At 51.8% G+C, this 18,463-nt stretch overlaps 2 protein-coding genes across 2 annotated transcripts; both read right to left on the reverse strand.

Moving 5' to 3' along the window:
- Positions 1–2,273: 2,273 nt before the first annotated feature.
- Positions 2,274–8,558, reverse strand: LOC107305730 (rho GTPase-activating protein 32-like). The gene is made up of 12 exons (XM_085528692.1): positions 8,440–8,558; positions 7,794–7,871; positions 7,540–7,621; positions 6,917–7,060; positions 6,380–6,482; positions 6,087–6,219; positions 5,521–5,603; positions 5,051–5,158; positions 4,640–4,785; positions 3,964–4,168; positions 3,103–3,242; positions 2,274–2,783 (listed from the first exon to the last, which is right to left on the reverse strand). Exons 1-12 carry the CDS (start codon positions 8,551–8,553, stop codon positions 2,368–2,370), a joined length of 1,752 nt encoding a protein of 583 aa, XP_085384818.1. The 5' UTR covers positions 8,554–8,558; the 3' UTR covers positions 2,274–2,367.
- Positions 8,559–11,269: 2,711 nt separating this feature from the next.
- On the reverse strand, positions 11,270–18,208 carry LOC146754184 (rho GTPase-activating protein 32-like). Its single transcript, XM_085530098.1, has 14 exons — positions 18,152–18,208; positions 17,913–17,984; positions 17,436–17,558; positions 16,790–16,867; positions 16,536–16,617; positions 15,913–16,056; positions 15,376–15,478; positions 15,083–15,215; positions 14,517–14,599; positions 14,047–14,154; positions 13,636–13,781; positions 12,960–13,164; positions 12,099–12,238; positions 11,270–11,779 (listed from the first exon to the last, which is right to left on the reverse strand). Exons 1-14 carry the CDS (start codon positions 18,206–18,208, stop codon positions 11,364–11,366), a joined length of 1,890 nt encoding a protein of 629 aa, XP_085386224.1. The 3' UTR covers positions 11,270–11,363.
- Positions 18,209–18,463: the final 255 nt, after the last annotated feature.

Raw genomic sequence — 18,463 nt, forward strand, 5'->3', positions numbered from 1 at the left:
GCTGCAAGCTATCTGAGAGACTGCTGGAGTGCACTGAGAATAACTCTGTGGCCCAAGCATTAAGCACACCAAGCGGAAGAGAAGCATTACTGGACATGGTGCACACCAGGGGTTAAGACTGGAGGTGGTCAGGGCTGTAGTGACCATGCCTTCCTAGAGTTCCTCATCTCAAGGTATGTGGGCCTGGCAAAAAGCAAAGTCGGGACCCTGAGCTTCAGGAGAGTCAGCTGCAGGCTGTTCCAAGAATTATTGGAAAAAACCCACTGGAAAACTGCTTTTAGGACTGGAAAAGAGATGGTAAATTTCTCCGAAATACTTTCTCAGAGCTGGAGCTCCAAGCTCCATCCTGAACACACAAAATCCAGCAGAGGAGGCAGTAAAGAAGCATTGCTGAACTTGCTGGTTACAGGGAGCAACAAGAAGGAAATGGAGAAACAGTGAAAACAGAGACATCCAGCCCGCTTGCTTTGGTGGCCTTCTACAGTGGAGTGACAGCATCAGCGGGGAAAGGAAAAGCAACTGACATCACTCAGCCAGACTTTTGCAAGGCCTTCATTATTGAGTAGGTTACCTGATAGCACTCAAGGTGAAAAAATCTACCACTGAGCAACACCGTGAGCACCCACTAACCCCAGCCTTCCACCTATCCATGTGCACATGCATATACGTGCACCACTCTGCTGCTTTTGCACACCCATGTGCATGTGCTGCATCATGTGTCCTCATTTGCATTCACAGACATGTGAAGACCATCCCTGGGAATGCATATGTACCAACACCCACCAGAAAACATCCCTTTGTGTGCACCTGTGTGCAACCCAGCTCCTCAGCACACCCCTGTGCAAGCATACATTTTTGCCACCGCGTCCACACACTATCCATGTGTTCACACACACTAACGTGTCCACATCCCTTAGTGCAGCCCTGTGCGCACACACACAGGCACATGTGTAACCCCTTCCTTTCACTCCCAAAGTGCACGCACACACCGGTACCACAATATCCTTGCGCAACTCCAACACTCTGCACACCCCTGGGCACGCACATATATGTGCATGCTCATCCTTGCACACATACACACTAACCTTCACACACCTGAGCAACCCCAATGGTTTGTACACTCAGAAACACAAACATGTACAACAACACCTGTGCACAAATCCACACACACACACACACACACACACAGACTCGTGGAACCCCACTGATTTGCTCAATTCTGTGCACACTCACGTGTGTCATGCAATGATTTCCCAGCCAGTCCTCGTGGGGTCTCTTACTTAGGACGGGAGTGCAGGCGAAAAGCCAGAAGCTGTCTGCATTCCATGCTGCCTGCTGGGCAAGTTTGTTGGCGATGGCTGGGTTGCTTTGCTTTTCCTTGGGAGGTGGAAAGGAGCTTTGGGTTGGAGGCGTATCCCATGCCAGAGCATCCCGATGGCACGCGTGGGATCAGCAGGTCTGTCAGAGAAGTGGGTGAGGTTGCACACCAAACTGCAGCAGAGGAAGGGGAGGAGATCCCAGTGCAGTACTGCACCATGCTGAGCCAAGCTGGGCAGCTTGTTCCTGGCTCAGCAGTGCCAGCAGAAAAGAAGCAGGGAAAGAAATCAAGGAGGGGGGGTACCATCAAACGCAGTCGGTGCATGCCTGTGCAGACCCGAAGACCCAGAGCTTGCGGGTTGTTTCTGCTTTTGTAGCATTCGTGTGCTGTAGCTGAGCAAAAGGTTCCGCTGCCTGAATCTTCTTCTGCAAGAGCCGCCTAACGGTAAATGACTGCAGGGACGGAGGATGTGACAGAATGCATTTGCCTCCACGACAGCGTAGTTACACTTGGTCTACAGTGTGAGAGAGGCAGGCAGTACTGCCTGATGTTGGTCAGGGTGAGCTCCTCCTGCAGCAGCGTAATGATGGCAGGGCTGGAGATGATCTGCAGAGCCGGCTCAGAGGTGGGAGCTGACACGGCGGGAGGACAGAGGTGTTAGTGAGCAGCCACAATGTCAAAGAGCATCAAATGCCCCTGAAAAGCATCACAAAGCCACAGCCAGGAAGCTTGGGGTTTCCATGAACAGAATCCAGGATGCTAGAGATTATTTGCACCCATACACAGCGGTAGCAGAGCTCTCGCTGCAGGCATCCCAAAGTCAGGCAAAATGGGAACACACCCAGAGCTCTGCCGCATGCACCCCACAGCCAGAGCGCTGCAAGCTGAGCTGCCTTGCCGTTTCTTGCACTCATCCCAGTCACTGCGAATGAAGATTCAGAATGCAATCAAGGCGTTGACTGAGAACGAGTGTGCCTTTATTCAATAGGAGAAAGGAGGGGATGATGTGTGAGGTCTGGAGGAATGATGGGACTCATCCTTTCTTGTCATCATGAGAGTGGCTCTGAGCTCGTGCTGTTGCCCGGAGCCTCAGACTGTTGGCCTGATTCTACTCCCCCCTCCAAGACACTTGGCTTCTCCTCACTGATGCTGACCTGAGCCTGCATGGTGGTGCTGCTGTCGGGGCACTCGGGTTGTGCTTGGGCTGGGCTGCAATCTAAAGGCATTGGGTCCGGGCTGGTGCCTGTGGTGTCTGGCAGGCCCAGGTCAGCAGCTTCAGCAGGGATGGGATGAATGAGGGCTTCCACTTGGATGACATTCTTCTCTCCATCCCTGCTGTCACATGGAAGGCTGTCGTTTGAAGTGCAGCAACCCGTGCTTCCTAACAGTTCTCCATTGATGGAAGCACAGGATGCATCATCATCACATGCCCTGCGTCTTCGTGGTAGACGAGGGCTCGATTCACCTAGGAAAGAGTACATGTACAAGGGTTAGTGTCCAATGTTCACAAGATGAATCATGAAAGAGGTTCTTGACATTTGGCTATGTAGTAGTGATGGGCAGAAGCAAATAGGCTTCTAGCAACAGTGTCACTGTCTTGAAAGTGAGCCTCGTGCTGGTCCAGCTCGTGTGTTGACAAGAGACTCATTTGGGAAAGACGGGGGTCAACTGAAGACGTCAGGCACGGGCCTGAATGCCAGAAGGAGGTATGTGCTCACTGAAAGCATGAATTCTACCTGTGTTGCTGACAAGCAGTGATTTGTAAGCTGGATTTGCACCCTTACCTGCCAGGACCACGACTTCTGCTTCTGAGGCACTGCGCTGCAGTTGGCGTTCCGCCACAGGGGATGATGGTTTGCCCAGGCAGAAGCAGGAACGCCAACTGCCAGCTCGTGACTCCTTCCACTTGCAGGGCACACTTGGTCTGGAGAGAGAAAATAGATCATGATGTCAGTCATGGTGCAGGGAAAGGGAAGAGCTGCACCAAGCCCTTGCCAACAGTTGCCCGTTCCTGGCACTGCCTGCACTGCACTGCCTGGTTTCTGGTGAAACAAAGCTTAGAAATGCGCTCTTTTTCAAACAGCAGAGGACGCTTCCATTCCCACAGCTCAGCCCTGAAGTCCTGCTGGCTACATTCCTCACAACCATGTCAAGCAAGATGCGGAGCATGTGAGCAAAGGCTCCACAGCCGGACAGGACAGGAGTCATAATATCAGGCAGACATAATATCTTTCTGAGGAACCGTGCAGCCATAAGGGAAGTTCAAAAGCATCTCTGACTCTTAACGCTAATAACTCCTCGGCCTCAGCTCACTGCCATCTTTAATTTCTAATGCCAGCAACTCCGACCAACAGGTCTGCTTACAGGAGAAATGCAATTGATTTCAGGCACGCGGCCTGGAAATCTGGAAATCCCCAGTGCTTTCTGATACAGCCAGCACAGGCCAGGAAAGACGTCAGAGTGGCTGTCTGCATCTCGTGACTGCCTGCCCAACCAGGAAGGAAAGGAACCCTTGTGTGGCTCCGTTGACCCCCTCGGGCAACTGTATGTTTGTTGAGTCCTCGGAGATATAATGGAGAAAAATTAAACCGATAAAACCCACCCGACCAATGATGATAGGGGCTGGAAAGGGAAGTCCTCTTTACCTTTCAGATGGAAAATCAATGACCGTGTGGAATCTCCCCGATACAGCTGCGGGCCCTTCCTCCACCTCAATGTCATCGCAGTTCTGTGCCACAGCAGGAGAGCTGCTCTGGCCTCTTCTCCGAGCCTGTGCCTCCTGCAGGGTGAGCAGTTGTGTGACAGTAGGAGACTCCCACGCAGACTTGGACCCCGACAGAGAACTGTGCCCTGCAAGGGAAAACCACAGGTAAGACAGAGGATCAGAAAGCAGCAGCACAGCCACCCCAGTTCTGCATTTTTCCCAGACTCGCTTATTCGAACCACTGGAAGAAGAGGAGCTCAAAATAACCGTGTGCTCAGAGTTATGCTCGCGGCAAAGGACACAGTCATAAATAAGAGCAGCTCACTGTATCAAAACAGGCAAACAAAAACCCTAGAAAAACTAGGGGGCAAGGAACTCAGAAAGCTTTGCTGCCACACTTCAATCAAGCTTCACCTGCTTGCAAAGCACCTTAAGGGCAGTATCAATTTTTTCCTTGTAAGGTTTGGGTTTGGACACACTCAGGATCAAGTAACAGGCACCATATTCTAATCTAAGTCCAGAAGTTTGTTGTCTCCTCAACAGTAAGAGCATTTTCAAAGGCCTGGATTGGATCAAGGTGTCATATCAACTTCAAGATAATGGAGGAAGACTCTCACCTGCTCCCTCTCCCTTGGCTGGTGTGGATTTGGAGCCGAAGAGAACATCTGCGTGGCTTATGAGGAGTTCCACAACAGCTGTCTGTGTCTGCAGCTCCATGCAGGCAGCTTCTCCACTGGTGGTCACAGACTGGCTCCGCTGGGATCTGAAGAAAAGACAGATCTCACAAGTCATTTCCCCAAGATCATTTCTCCAAGTCTGAATTTGTGCATCAAAAAACTGTCAAGTTGGGCTCTGCAGACTTCCGCAGTGGGCAAACAGCCATGCCACTGACAAAATTCTCCTGGATGATCAGGGGGACAACAGACCCATCTAAACATGAGAGCAGAAATTGTCATCTAGAGATTGTGCCCCTGGGGTTTAGGGAGAGCAGAAGTAACGATCGTGTTGAAACGGGAAAATAAGTTTACCTTAAGAGGTTTGGAGCCCACACAATTGCTAAATTCTTAGCATGCATGTTGGTGATAGAGCAGTTCCTGGCCAGAGACAGCAAGTGCCTCATGAGATACTCCAGTGTCCTGGAAAACAAGAGAGGCAGATGTTCAGCACCAAAAAGCAAGCCGTGCTGCCGTGCACAAAACAAACCTCAGTTCTTGCTAGTGGTTGTCATTGCTACCATCCCTGAATATGAAGGAGGTAAAACATTCCCAGTGCCACCATGCTGCAGCACCAAGCCCCGCAAAGCACAGCCACAGCCATCGGCTGCACCAACCGTGCCCCCGTGCCAAGGAACTGACCCAATCAATTGACCCGATGCAGCCTTCAGCCGCTTCAGCGTGCACAGGCATGATGTTGCCAGTGTGAGACAACACCTGGAATTGCATCATCAGCCTCTGAAAGGCAGCAGGGTTGAGCTCAGCAGACCAAGCACCGCACTGACCTGTAGTGAGGAGCGGGCAGCTGCTGGATGGCGTCCTGCATTCTCATCAACCGCTCCTCCTCTGTAGTAGCACAAGCAGCGTCCTGGAAAAAGGCAGCAAGGGACTCAGACACCAGTCAGGCTGGATAGCAGCCACAGTCTTGGGAATCATGGGGGCAGCGCAATGGTGGTCAGCACTGAGGCAGACTTGACGCCTTCCAAGAGACACGCAGCCTGTGCAATCAAGGCCAAGCAGTGCAAGCTCTGGGGGGCTTTACTGCCTGATTGCACAGTGCAGCTCCTTGCAGCAGGCATTCGTCTCCAAGTCCACTTTGCTATTAACCCCATTCTACCAATAGTTGGGGAGCAGCAAAAGAAAGGGAATTCTCACAAGCATTGTGAATAGCTTAAATAAGCACCTCCTGGCACCACCAAAAGTGGCATCAGTGAGAGGCGGGATGTGGCAAAGACATGCCTCATGGGGCTAACAGAAACAGGACCTCAGAGCTGGGGCACAGCTGCAACCACTAGCCAGGTCGCCCAGGGAAGAAGTACAAGCCACTTCCAAGACACTGCCCTGAGCTTACCGAGAACTTGTCATACATCTGGTCGGTCAGCAGAGGGTTCGGGAGCTCCCTGAAGTACATCTTGCAGAGGGAGCTCACACTGTGAATGTCTCGGATGCTTAGCTCGGGAACCTGCTCCGAATCAAATTCATGGCTGCAGAGAAGGACACAGAATTGGGCAGAGGGCTTTGAGAAAGACAAAAACAAGTCCAAAGCCACACAAAATACAGGCAGGAAATGGAAGGGGTTCCTCCGAACGCCTGCAGCATGGCACGTGCCCCTACTGACAGCTGCGTCAGTTGCAGCACTCTTACCGTAGTTGCTGGATCTTGGACGCGACGCCGGAACGACGGTATATTCCCTGCACCACGCCATGCTGCTCGATGAACTGAGCGCAGCTCTGGAGGACCTGGGGGACTACAGAAGAAGAGCCAGCGGTTAGCTGAGCTTCTGACTCAAGTCCTGGTTCAGGCCGTGCTCTTCTCACATCCCATCCTCTAAGCCCAGCCGGGCTACCGCTTGCTTCCTCCTTAGAGGAGAAAGCTGGCAGAGACAGCTGTGAGAAAACTGCACAGAGATGTGTTCTTGGCTTTCCAGAATTGCCACGACCTATCAACAGCCTGGAGAAAGAAATTCTGGCAAAGCTACAGACACTGCAAGTCCCATCACAGCTCCCTCGGGAATGGAGGAATCCAGTCTCACATCCAGAAGAGCTAGGAAATGGATGCAGTGTGCTCTTGTTGGCCAGAAGGCTTCCTACGTTTTCAGGCTTACACAATTGCTGGATATGATCTCCCTTTCATCTTTAGATGCCCAACGGAGGAAGATCTCAGGAATGGGCTGCTCCTTACCATCACGGCCAGAGCGGAGAAGGTGCTCCCCCAGGTCGCACCCAAACACCCCTTCCTTCTCTGGCTCCGGCTGCTTTGCTCTCCTGGGACGGGTTTTCACCACAGAACGAAGAAAGGTGTTGAACTTGCCCCGTTTCTTTGGCACTGCGCAACAAAACAAAGAAACCAGTTCATTGCAGGCTTGGATCAATTGGACGAGGCCGAGTGTAACAGATTCAACAGAGCACGTAACAACGGGAATAACATTCCCAACAAGAAATACACGCAAGAACGGATTTTCCCTGTCCCTACAAGTGCCCAAGGCCAGGTCGGAAGGGGCCCCGCACAGCCTGCTCTCGTCTCCTACAAAATGCAGAGGCTGGTGACCCAGACTTAGGCAGGGGCCTTGGAGCCTAAGGATCCTTTAGGCCCCTTTCCAATCCCAAGCCATTCAAGGAGGATTCTGTGACTTCCCCAAGCCCAATAATAAACACAGTGGGATTGGGCCAGATCTCTGTGTGTTCCAATGCAGCTTAATGCAGTCCTCTTGCTAAGCTTGCTCAACTCGGGCGTTGACGAACATACTGAAAGCCACGCTCTGACCCCATTTTACTAACCCGCATTATCAAATGTAACATGTGTACCTGGCTTTGGCAACGAATTGACCAGGGACTCGGGAACTTTTCCGCTAATGAGTTCCACGCACTCACAGGGGAAATTTCCAACCTGTAACAAGAACAAAAAGACAGATGGACATTAGCCCGAGCCCAGAGCCAAAGGGAAAGTCCTCTGACATCGACACAGGGCAACCATGCCATCCCGTGCAGGCAGAGCAGCTCCAAGCTGAGATTCTTGACTCTACTGAAGTTGCGCTCTCTAGTCGGAAGCATGTGCCTACCTCAAAGCCACGCTTGCCTCTCCACCAGGGACTCATCTCCTTTGGTGGCATTGCAATAACGCACACCAAGTCTCCTACCTGCAAGAGATTGAAACGTCAATCCCAGCTTCAGCACAGCTGGCAGGAAAGCACAACTCAAATAACTGCCTTCTTCTGCGCCGCAGAATATCCTAAAGCTTGACAGCAATTGCACCAGTGCTGCCCCCATGGCATTTTCCCTTCCAAAACTGAACTTGGAGGTACAGGAGTTACACAACATACACAATGCAGCCGTGCAGTAGGAAACGGGTCTCAAAAGCAGCAGGCTCTCTGCCAAAGGCAATGGAGAGCTTCAGTTTAACCACGGGCATCTGTTAGCAGGGCTGTCTGAACACATCTGCACACTTCACACACCGGTCTGCTGTTGCTCAGAGACCAGGCTCCCATAACTGGGCAGCATCTGCTTGATCAGAGAGTTCAAATGCCCAATCAAACCATATTTGAGAGATGGCCCAACTCCTCCCAACCCAGCCCAAGTCTAAGCTGGAACCAAACCTTCCGAGCTTCACCTCACGAGACATTCTCAAGGTGGCTGAGAATATTCCTGAGGCGTTCACACCTTCTACCCTCCTGTGCATGACAACAAGGAATGCCTGTAACTGCTTACCTCCAGGGAGAGTTCCTCTGGCGCCTGGGCGACGTAGCGCTTAATAACATGGGCTGCCGCAATTGCTGGAACGTTAAGAGATGACACCGCACGCTCCAGCTGCGGCTTCCTCATGTTATCAGCCTGCAAAACAGAGCACAGGCCGTGGTCAGGTGCTGAACACTAAAAAGGAGGATTTCAAGGTGAGGAGCACATCTGCAGAGAAAGTTGCAGGAAATGCGCTCCGTCCTTATCAGGAGCACTTCAGAAAGATCTGCATGTCTCCTAACAGTTCTTTCTCTTCCTGCTGTGCAGCGGGATCGCCAGGCCATGCAAAGATGCATCTCTCTCTACACAGACTAATCAGCAATGGCGCTGGCGCAGACAGGTGACCTGGCCCTCTTTTTGGCCCATTCTTTCCTGCAGGGGAGTACATCTACAGCTCCCTCTGCTGGCTCAACACAGGGAACAAAGACCAGCTAGAGCTTCATACTGTACCTCCGTTCCCACCACGTCAGGCTCAGGGCTGATCTTACTGCACACAGCGCCCATCACAGCACGTGTGACTAGCTGGAACAGAACAGAAACACACTTCTGTTTTCTCTATTCACACAGCACATTATGGAGAGACTTCTTCACAACTACCCTTGCATACCCTGCGGCACAGGCAGGTGTTTGAGAAACCACCCCTTGCTTCAGTCTATTCCAACATGCCAGCCTATTAGGCAACACTGTACCAAGTTGCAATCCCTCTGCCAGCAGATGGGGACTCTGGCATAGAGCAGCAGACGCATTCGTCCAGAGTGCTCTGACAGTGCGATAGCGGGGCATTAGACAGCACCCTTCTGAGGGCTGAGCTGGAGGGCAGTGAAGAAACCCACTGCATGCAAAACGATGTGGGGGGACAAAACATGGCACGTACCTGGCAGAGAGATCACCACAAGGTATCTGCAGCAGTTCCTTGTCACTTTGCTCAGATGTTCTGAGAGCCAAAGCTGCTCCAAGGCAGTGGGTGGAGAGTGGGGAGAGAAAAGAGCAGGTCAGTGACCAGGGCTAAGACAGCCATGCAGGAACGCACACAGCACAACCGTCCCTTCCACTTGCTGTAAGACATGCTAAGTCTCAGGCTACGTGATGCCTGTCTGCCCAGCAACTTTACGATGCTTCCACGATTGAGCAAAGACGACGACGGAGGAAGCATGGGATGGGTACTGCCTTTACGGATACCCCCTTTGGAACGTGTGTGCTGGGGGAAGATTACTTCTGATGGTCAAGAGTAAGCAATAGGGTGCTGTGAGCTCTGACAGCCAGCAGTTCTCAACACCTCACTGCCCACCCCTCCATCCCATGCTAGCTTAGCTTACCTACAAGATGCTGCACAAGATGGTGTGAAGACAAAGGTACTCAATCAACAGTCAAGAGCAACAAGCCAACCAACCACTCCAACCACTAACTCGCCCACAAAGGAACACGGAACACACCGCTCCTCCCCTCATTCCAGCCGCTTATGATGTCACCAAGGGCCACCAGCCTGGTCCACCATGACCCCCCACAAGGGGGGAGGCAAAACCACGTGGTCACATCTGATTCCAACACAGCACCACAATATTCCCGAACTCAGTGTGGGGTTGGCTCCTGACTGAAGATTCACCCAAGTCTGTGTTCCACTCCGCTTCACCTCAGGGTCTAAAAGAAGCACAGACAGATATGATTAGAAGATCCTTTGCGCAGATGTAAGCGCAGGGTGCACGCATATTCTTTTTAGCAAGAAATACTACTTGAGAATCCACAGATAGTTTTTTGAGAAGTAGTATGAAAGATGAACAGAAAGTAAATAGATTCATTAAAATAACCTAGTTAATCCTCTCCCCATCAAAAAGGAAGCTTTCTGGGCACTGTAAGCAGCAGTTCTGAGAACACTTTGCACCACAAATTGCAGCACATACATTTTTGTCCTACGGGCCCCTCGCTTCTATCATTAGTGTCAGATTCAGTCAGGTTAAAATACATGGATCAGAACAGCCATTCAGTTCTGCTGAGGCAGGATCCCACTGCTGGGTTGTCCCCCAGTCCCACTCCCTGTTTTTCCTAGCACGGGTGGGGAAAGGAACTGCAAGTGGTATCACCTACCCAGACTTCTGCAGGGCCTTCATTCAGTCTCCCATTACAGGGAGAAGCAGGAGAGCTCTCATGGCACAATGCTCGAGGCTGGAGAAATCAAGGCTGCCTCTAAGATGGTGCTTTCAAGCAACACGAGGAATTGGACGTAGGACTTGAAACACAGGGTAACGTGAAAAAGCCACCAGTCCCCATGAATGTGGCTGTTCACAGAGAAAACAGCTGCGCGCTTTCCATCAGTGTGATGTTCACCCAACAAAGCACTCAGCCAGCAGATGCATCCAGCATCTGAGCACCCCTTTGGAGATGGTTTTCTTAACATTGAAGCTGAATCTTCCCTCATACAACCTGCAGCAGCGTAATGATGGCAGGGCTGGAGATGATCTGCAGAGCCGGCTCAGAGGTGGGAGCTGACACGGCGGGAGGACAGAGGTGTTAGTGAGCAGCCACAATGTCAAAGAGCATCAAATGCCCCTGAAAAGCATCACAAAGCCACAGCCAGGAAGCTTGGGGTTTCCATGAACAGAATCCAGGATGCTAGAGATTATTTGCACCCATACACAGCGGTAGCAGAGCTCTCGCTGCAGGCATCCCAAAGTCAGGCAAAATGGGAACACACCCAGAGCTCTGCCGCACGCACCCCACAGCCAGAGCGCTGCAAGCTGAGCTGCCTTGCTGTTTCTTGCACTCATCCCAGTCACTGCGAATGAAGATTCAGAATGCAATCAAGGCGTTGACTGAGAACGAGTGTGCCTTTATTCAATAGGAGAAAGGAGGGGATGATGTGTGAGGTCTGGAGGAATGATGGGACTCATCCTTTCTTGTCATCATGAGAGTGGCTCTGAGCTCGTGCTGTTGCCCGGAGCCTCAGACTGTTGGCCTGATTCTACTCCCCCCTCCAAGACACTTGGCTTCTCCTCACTGATGCTGACCTGAGCCTGCATGGTGGTGCTGCTGTCGGGGCACTCGGGTTGTGCTTGGGCTGGGCTGCACTCTAAAGGCATTGGGTCCGGGCTGGTGCCTGTGGTGTCTGGCAGGCCCAGGTCAGCAGCTTCAGCAGGGATGGGATGAATGAGGGCTTCCACTTGGATGACACTCTTCTCTCCATCCCTGCTGTCACATGGAAGGCTGTCGTTTGAAGTGCAGCAACCCGTGCTTCCTAACAGTTCTCCATTGATGGAAGCACAGGATGCATCATCATCACATGCCCTGCGTCTTCGTGGTAGACGAGGGCTCGATTCACCTAGGAAAGAGTACATGTACAAGGGTTAGTGTCCAATGTTCACAAGATGAATCATGAAAGAGGTTCTTGACATTTGGCTATGTAGTAGTGATGGGCAGAAGCAAATAGGCTTCTAGCAACAGTGTCACTGTCTTGAAAGTGAGCCTCGTGCTGGTCCAGCTCGTGTGTTGACAAGAGACTCATTTGGGAAAGACGGGGGTCAACTGAAGACGTCAGGCACGGGCCTGAATGCCAGAAGGAGGTATGTGCTCACTGAAAGCATGAATTCTACCTGTGTTGCTGACAAGCAGTGATTTGTAAGCTGGATTTGCACCCTTACCTGCCAGGACCACGACTTCTGCTTCTGAGGCACTGCGCTGCAGTTGGCGTTCCGCCACAGGGGATGATGGTTTGCCCAGGCAGAAGCAGGAACGCCAACTGCCAGCTCGTGACTCCTTCCACTTGCAGGGCACACTTGGTCTGGAGAGAGAAAATAGATCATGATGTCAGTCATGGTGCAGGGAAAGGGAAGAGCTGCACCAAGCCCTTGCCAACAGTTGCCCGTTCCTGGCACTGCCTGCACTGCACTGCCTTGTTTCTGCTGAAACAAAGCTTAGAAATGCGCTCTTTTTCAAACAGCAGAGGACGCTTCCATTCCCACAGCTCAGCCCTGAAGTCCTGCTGGCTACATTCCTCACAACCATGTCAAGCAAGATGCGGAGCATGTGAGCAAAGGCTCCACAGCCGGACAGGACAGGAGTCATAATATCAGGCAGACATAATATCTTTCTGAGGAACCGTGCAGCCATAAGGGAAGTTCAAAAGCATCTCTGACTCTTAACGCTAATAACTCCTCGGCCTCAGCTCACTGCCATCTTTAATTTCTAATGCCAGCAACTCCGACCAACAGGTCTGCTTACAGGAGAAATGCAATTGATTTCAGGCACGCGGCCTGGAAATCTGGAAATCCCCAGTGCTTTCTGATACAGCCAGCACAGGCCAGGAAAGACGTCAGAGTGGCTGTCTGCATCTTGTGACTGCCTGCCCAACCAGGAAGGAAAGGAACCCTTGTGTGGCTCCGTTGACCCCCTCGGGCAACTGTATGTTTGTTGAGTCCTCGGAGATATAATGGAGAAAAATTAAACCGATAAAACCCACCCGACCAATGATGATAGGGGCTGGAAAGGGAAGTCCTCTTTACCTTTCAGATGGAAAATCAATGACCGTGTGGAATCTCCCCGATACAGCTGCGGGCCCTTCCTCCACCTCAATGTCATCGCAGTTCTGTGCCACAGCAGGAGAGCTGCTCTGGCCTCTTCTCCGAGCCTGTGCCTCCTGCAGGGTGAGCAGTTGTGTGACAGTAGGAGACTCCCACGCAGACTTGGACCCCGACAGAGAACTGTGCCCTGCAAGGGAAAACCACAGGTAAGACAGAGGATCAGAAAGCAGCAGCACAGCCACCCCAGTTCTGCATTTTTCTCAGACTCGCTTATTCGAACCACTGGAAGAAGAGGAGCTCAAAATAACCGTGTGCTCAGAGTTATGCTCGCGGCAAAGGACACAGTCATAAATAAGAGCAGCTCACTGTATCAAAACAGGCAAACAAAAACCCTAGAAAAACTAGGGGGCAAGGAACTCAGAAAGCTTTGCTGCCACACTTCAATCAAGCTTCACCTGCTTGCAAAGCACCTTAAGGGCAGTATCAATTTTTTCCTTGTAAGGTTTGGGTTTGGACACACTCAGGATCAAGTAACAGGCACCATATTCTAATCTAAGTCCAGAAGTTTGTTGTCTCCTCAACAGTAAGAGCATTTTCAAAGGCCTGGATTGGATCAAGGTGTCATATCAACTTCAAGATAATGGAGGAAGACTCTCACCTGCTCCCTCTCCCTTGGCTGGTGTGGATTTGGAGCCGAAGAGAACATCTGCGTGGCTTATGAGGAGTTCCACAACAGCTGTCTGTGTCTGCAGCTCCATGCAGGCAGCTTCTCCACTGGTGGTCACAGACTGGCTCCGCTGGGATCTGAAGAAAAGACAGATCTCACAAGTCATTTCCCCAAGATCATTTCTCCAAGTCTGAATTTGTGCATCAAAAAACTGTCAAGTTGGGCTCTGCAGACTTCCGCAGTGGGCAAACAGCCATGCCACTGACAAAATTCTCCTGAATGATCAGGGGGACAACAGACCCATCTAAACATGAGAGCAGAAATTGTCATCTAGAGATTGTGCCCCTGGGGTTTAGGGAGAGCAGAAGTAACGATCGTGTTGAAACGGGAAAATAAGTTTACCTTAAGAGGTTTGGAGCCCACACAATTGCTAAATTCTTAGCATGCATGTTGGTAATAGAGCAGTTCCTGGCCAGAGACAGCAAGTGCCTCATGAGATACTCCAGTGTCCTGGAAAACAAGAGAGGCAGATGTTCAGCACCAAAAAGCAAGCCGTGCTGCCGTGCACAAAACAAACCTCAGTTCTTGCTAGTGGTTGTCATTGCTACCATCCCTGAATATGAAGGAGGTAAAACATTCCCAGTGCCACCATGCTGCAGCACCAAGCCCCGCAAAGCACAGCCACAGCCATCGGCTGCACCAACCGTGCCCCCGTGCCAAGGAACTGACCCAATCAATTGACCCGATGCAGCCTTCAGCCGCTTCAGCGTGCACAGGCATGATGTTGCCAGTGTGAGACAACACCTGGAATTGCATCATCAGCCTCTGAAAGGCAGCAGGGTTGAGCTCAGCAGACCAAGCACCGCACTGACCTGTAGTGAGGAGCGGGCAGCTGCTGGATGGCGTCCTGCATTCTCATCAACCGCTCCTCCTCTGTAGTAGCACAAGCAGCGTCCTGGAAAAAGGCAGCAAGGGACTCAGACACCAGTCAGGCTGGATAGCAGCCACAGTCTTGGGAATCATGGGGGCAGCGCAATGGTGGTCAGCACTGAGGCAGACTTGACGCCTTCCAAGAGACACGCAGCCTGTGCAATCAAGGCCAAGCAGTGCAAGCTCTGGGGGGCTTTACTGCCTGATTGCACAGTGCAGCTCCTTGCAGCAGGCATTCGTCTCCAAGTCCACTTTGCTATTAACCCCATTCTACCAATAGTTGGGGAGCAGCAAAAGAAAGGGAATTCTCACAAGCATTGTGAATAGCTTAAATAAGCACCTCCTGGCACCACCAAAAGTGGCATCAGTGAGAGGCGGGATGTGGCAAAGACATGCCTCATGGGGCTAACAGAAACAGGACCTCAGAGCTGGGGCACAGCTGCAACCACTAGCCAGGACGCCCAGGGAAGAAGTACAAGCCATTTCCAAGACACTGCCCTGAGCTTACCGAGAACTTGTCATACATCTGGTCGGTCAGCAGAGGGTTCGGGAGCTCCCTGAAGTACATCTTGCAGAGGGAGCTCACACTGTGAATGTCTCGGATGCTTAGCTCGGGAACCTGCTCCGAATCAAATTCATGGCTGCAGAGAAGGACACAGAATTGGGCAGAGGGCTTTGAGAAAGACAAAAACAAGTCCAAAGCCACACAAAATACAGGCAGGAAATGGAAGGGGTTCCTCCGAACGCCTGCAGCATGGCACGTGCCCCTACTGACAGCTGCGTCAGTTGCAGCACTCTTACCGTAGTTGCTGGATCTTGGACGCGACGCCGGAACGACGGTATATTCCCTGCACCACGCCATGCTGCTCGATGAACTGAGCGCAGCTCTGGAGGACCTGGGGGACTACAGAAGAAGAGCCAGCGGTTAGCTGAGCTTCTGACTCAAGTCCTGGTTCAGGCCGTGCTCTTCTCACATCCCATCCTCTAAGCCCAGCCAGGCTACCGCTTGCTTCCTCCTTAGAGGAGAAAGCTGGCAGAGACAGCTGTGAGAAAACTGCACAGAGATGTGTTCTTGGCTTTCCAGAATTGCCACGACCTATCAACAGCCTGGAGAAAGAAATTCTGGCAAAGCTACAGACACTGCAAGTCCCATCACAGCTCCCTCGGGAATGGAGGAATCCAGTCTCACATCCAGAAGAGCTAGGAAATGGATGCAGTGTGCTCTTGTTGGCCAGAAGGCTTCCTACGTTTTCAGGCTTACACAATTGCTGGATATGATCTCCCTTTCATCTTTAGATGCCCAACGGAGGAAGATCTCAGGAATGGGCTGCTCCTTACCATCACGGCCAGAGCGGAGAAGGTGCTCCCCCAGGTCGCACCCAAACACCCCTTCCTTCTCTGGCTCCGGCTGCTTTGCTCTCCTGGGACGGGTTTTCACCACAGAACGAAGAAAGGTGTTGAACTTGCCCCGTTTCTTTGGCACTGCGCAACAAAACAAAGAAACCAGTTCATTGCAGGCTTGGATCAATTGGACGAGGCCGAGTGTAACAGATTCAACAGAGCACGTAACAACGGGAATAACATTCCCAACAAGAAATACACGCAAGAACGGATTTTCCCTGTCCCTACAAGTGCCCAAGGCCAGGTCGGAAGGGGCCCCGCACAGCCTGCTCTCGTCTCCTACAAAATGCAGAGGCTGGTGACCCAGACTTAGGCAGGGGCCTTGGAGCCTAAGGATCCTTTAGGCCCCTTTCCAATCCCAAGCCATTCAAGGAGGATTCTGTGACTTCCCCAAGCCCAATAATAAACACAGTGGGATTGGGCCAGATCTCTGTGTGTTCCAATGCAGCTTAATGCAGTCCTCTTGCTAAGCTTGCTCAACTCGGGCGTTGACGAACATACTGAAAGCCACGCTCTGACCCCATTTTACTAACCCGCATTATCAAATGTAACATGTGTACCTGGCTTTGGCAACGAATTGACCAGGGACTCGGGAACTTTTCCGCTAATGAGTTCCACGCACTCACAGGGGAAATTTCCAACCTGTAACAAGAACAAAAAGACAGATGGACATTAGCCCGAGCCCAGAGCCAAAGGGAAAGTCCTCTGACATCGACACAGGGCAACCATGCCATCCCGTGCAGGCAGAGCAGCTCCAAGCTGAGATTCTTGACTCTACTGAAGTTGCGCTCTCTAGTCGGAAGCATGTGCCTACCTCAAAGCCACGCTTGCCTCTCCACCAGGGACTCATCTCCTTTGGTGGCATTGCAATAACGCACACCAAGTCTCCTACCTGCAAGAGATTGAAACGTCAATCCCAGCTTCAGCACAGCTGGCAGGAAAGCACAACTCAAATAACTGCCTTCTTCTGCGCCGCAGAATATCCTAAAGCTTGACAGCAATTGCACCAGTGCTGCCCCCATGGCATTTTCCCTTCCAAAACTGAACTTGGAGGTACAGGAGTTACACAACATACACAATGCAGCCGTGCAGTAGGAAACGGGTCTCAAAAGCAGCAGGCTCTCTGCCAAAGGCAATGGAGAGCTTCAGTTTAACCACGGGCATCTGTTAGCAGGGCTGTCTGAACACATCTGCACACTTCACACACCGGTCTGCTGTTGCTCAGAGACCAGGCTCCCATAACTGGGCAGCATCTGCTTGATCAGAGAGTTCAAATGCCCAATCAAACCATATTTGAGAGATGGCCCAACTCCTCCCAACCCAGCCCAAGTCTAAGCTGGAACCAAACCTTCCGAGCTTCACCTCACGAGACATTCTCAAGGTGGCTGAGAATATTCCTGAGGCGTTCACACCTTCTACCCTCCTGTGCATGACAACAAGGAATGCCTGTAACTGCTTACCTCCAGGGAGAGTTCCTCTGGCGCCTGGGCGACGTAGCGCTTAATAACATGGGCTGCCGCAATTGCTGGAACGTTAAGAGATGACACCGCACGCTCCAGCTGCGGCTTCCTCATGTTATCAGCCTGCAAAACAGAGCACAGGCCGTGGTCAGGTGCTGAACACTAAAAAGGAGGATTTCAAGGTGAGGAGCACATCTGCAGAGAAAGTTGCAGGAAATGCGCTCCGTCCTTATCAGGAGCACTTCAGAAAGATCTGCATGTCTCCTAACAGTTCTTTCTCTTCCTGCTGTGCAGCGGGATCGCCAGGCCATGCAAAGATGCATCTCTCTCTACACAGACTAATCAGCAATGGCGCTGGCGCAGACAGGTGACCTGGCCCTCTTTTTGGCCCATTCTTTCCTGCAGGGGAGTACATCTACAGCTCCCTCTGCTGGCTCAACACAGGGAACAAAGACCAGCTAGAGCTTCATACTGTACCTCCGTTCCCACCACGTCAGGCTCAGGGCTGATCTTACTGCACACAGCGCCCATCACAGCACGTGTGACTAGCTGGAACAGAACAGAAACACACTTCTGTTTTCTCTATTCACACAGCACATTATGGAGAGACTTCTTCACAACTACCCTTGCATACCCTGCGGCACAGGCAGGTGTTTGAGAAACCACCCCTTGCTTCAGTCTATTCCAACATGCCAGCCTATTAGGCAACACTGTACCAAGTTGCAATCCCTCTGCCAGCAGATGGGGACTCTGGCATAGAGCAGCAGACGCATTCGTCCAGAGTGCTCTGACAGTGCGATAGCGGGGCATTAGACAGCACCCTTCTGAGGGCTGAGCTGGAGGGCAGTGAAGAAACCCACTGCATGCAAAACGATGTGGGGGGACAAAACATGGCACGTACCTGGCAGAGAGATCACCACAAGGTATCTGCAGCAGTTCCTTGTCACTTTGCTCAGATGTTCTGAGAGCCAAAGCTGCTCCAAGGCAGTGGGTGGAGAGTGGGGAGAGAAAAGAGCAGGTCAGTGACC

Source organism: Coturnix japonica, chromosome Z (genome assembly GCF_054131305.1).
Source record: "Coturnix japonica strain WE chromosome Z, WE-NBRP24, whole genome shotgun sequence".
In the NCBI taxonomy this organism is placed as follows: Eukaryota; Metazoa; Chordata; class Aves; order Galliformes; family Phasianidae; genus Coturnix; species Coturnix japonica.

What these genes read in the sequence shown, in the direction of transcription:
- LOC107305730 (XM_085528692.1), bottom strand. Translation starts at nt 8,553, where the DNA reads ATGAGGAAGCCGCAGCTGGAGCGTGCGGTGTCATCTCTTAACGTTCCA. An exon ending in GAGGCAAGCGTGGCTTTGAG is followed by an intron (nt 7,622 to 7,793) that starts GTAGGCACATGC and finishes TTCTTGTTACAG; the next exon opens with GTTGGAAATTTCCCCTGTGA. An exon ending in CAATTCGTTGCCAAAGCCAG is followed by an intron (nt 7,061 to 7,539) that starts GTACACATGTTA and finishes TTTGTTGCGCAG; the next exon opens with TGCCAAAGAAACGGGGCAAG.
- LOC146754184 (XM_085530098.1), bottom strand. Translation starts at nt 18,208, where the DNA reads ATGCGTCTGCTGCTCTATGCCAGAGTCCCCATCTGCTGGCAGAGGGAT. An exon ending in CTGACGTGGTGGGAACGGAG is followed by an intron (nt 17,559 to 17,912) that starts GTACAGTATGAA and finishes TCTGTTTTGCAG; the next exon opens with GCTGATAACATGAGGAAGCC. An exon ending in AGAAGTCGTGGTCCTGGCAG is followed by an intron (nt 11,780 to 12,098) that starts GTAAGGGTGCAA and finishes ACTCTTTCCTAG; the next exon opens with GTGAATCGAGCCCTCGTCTA.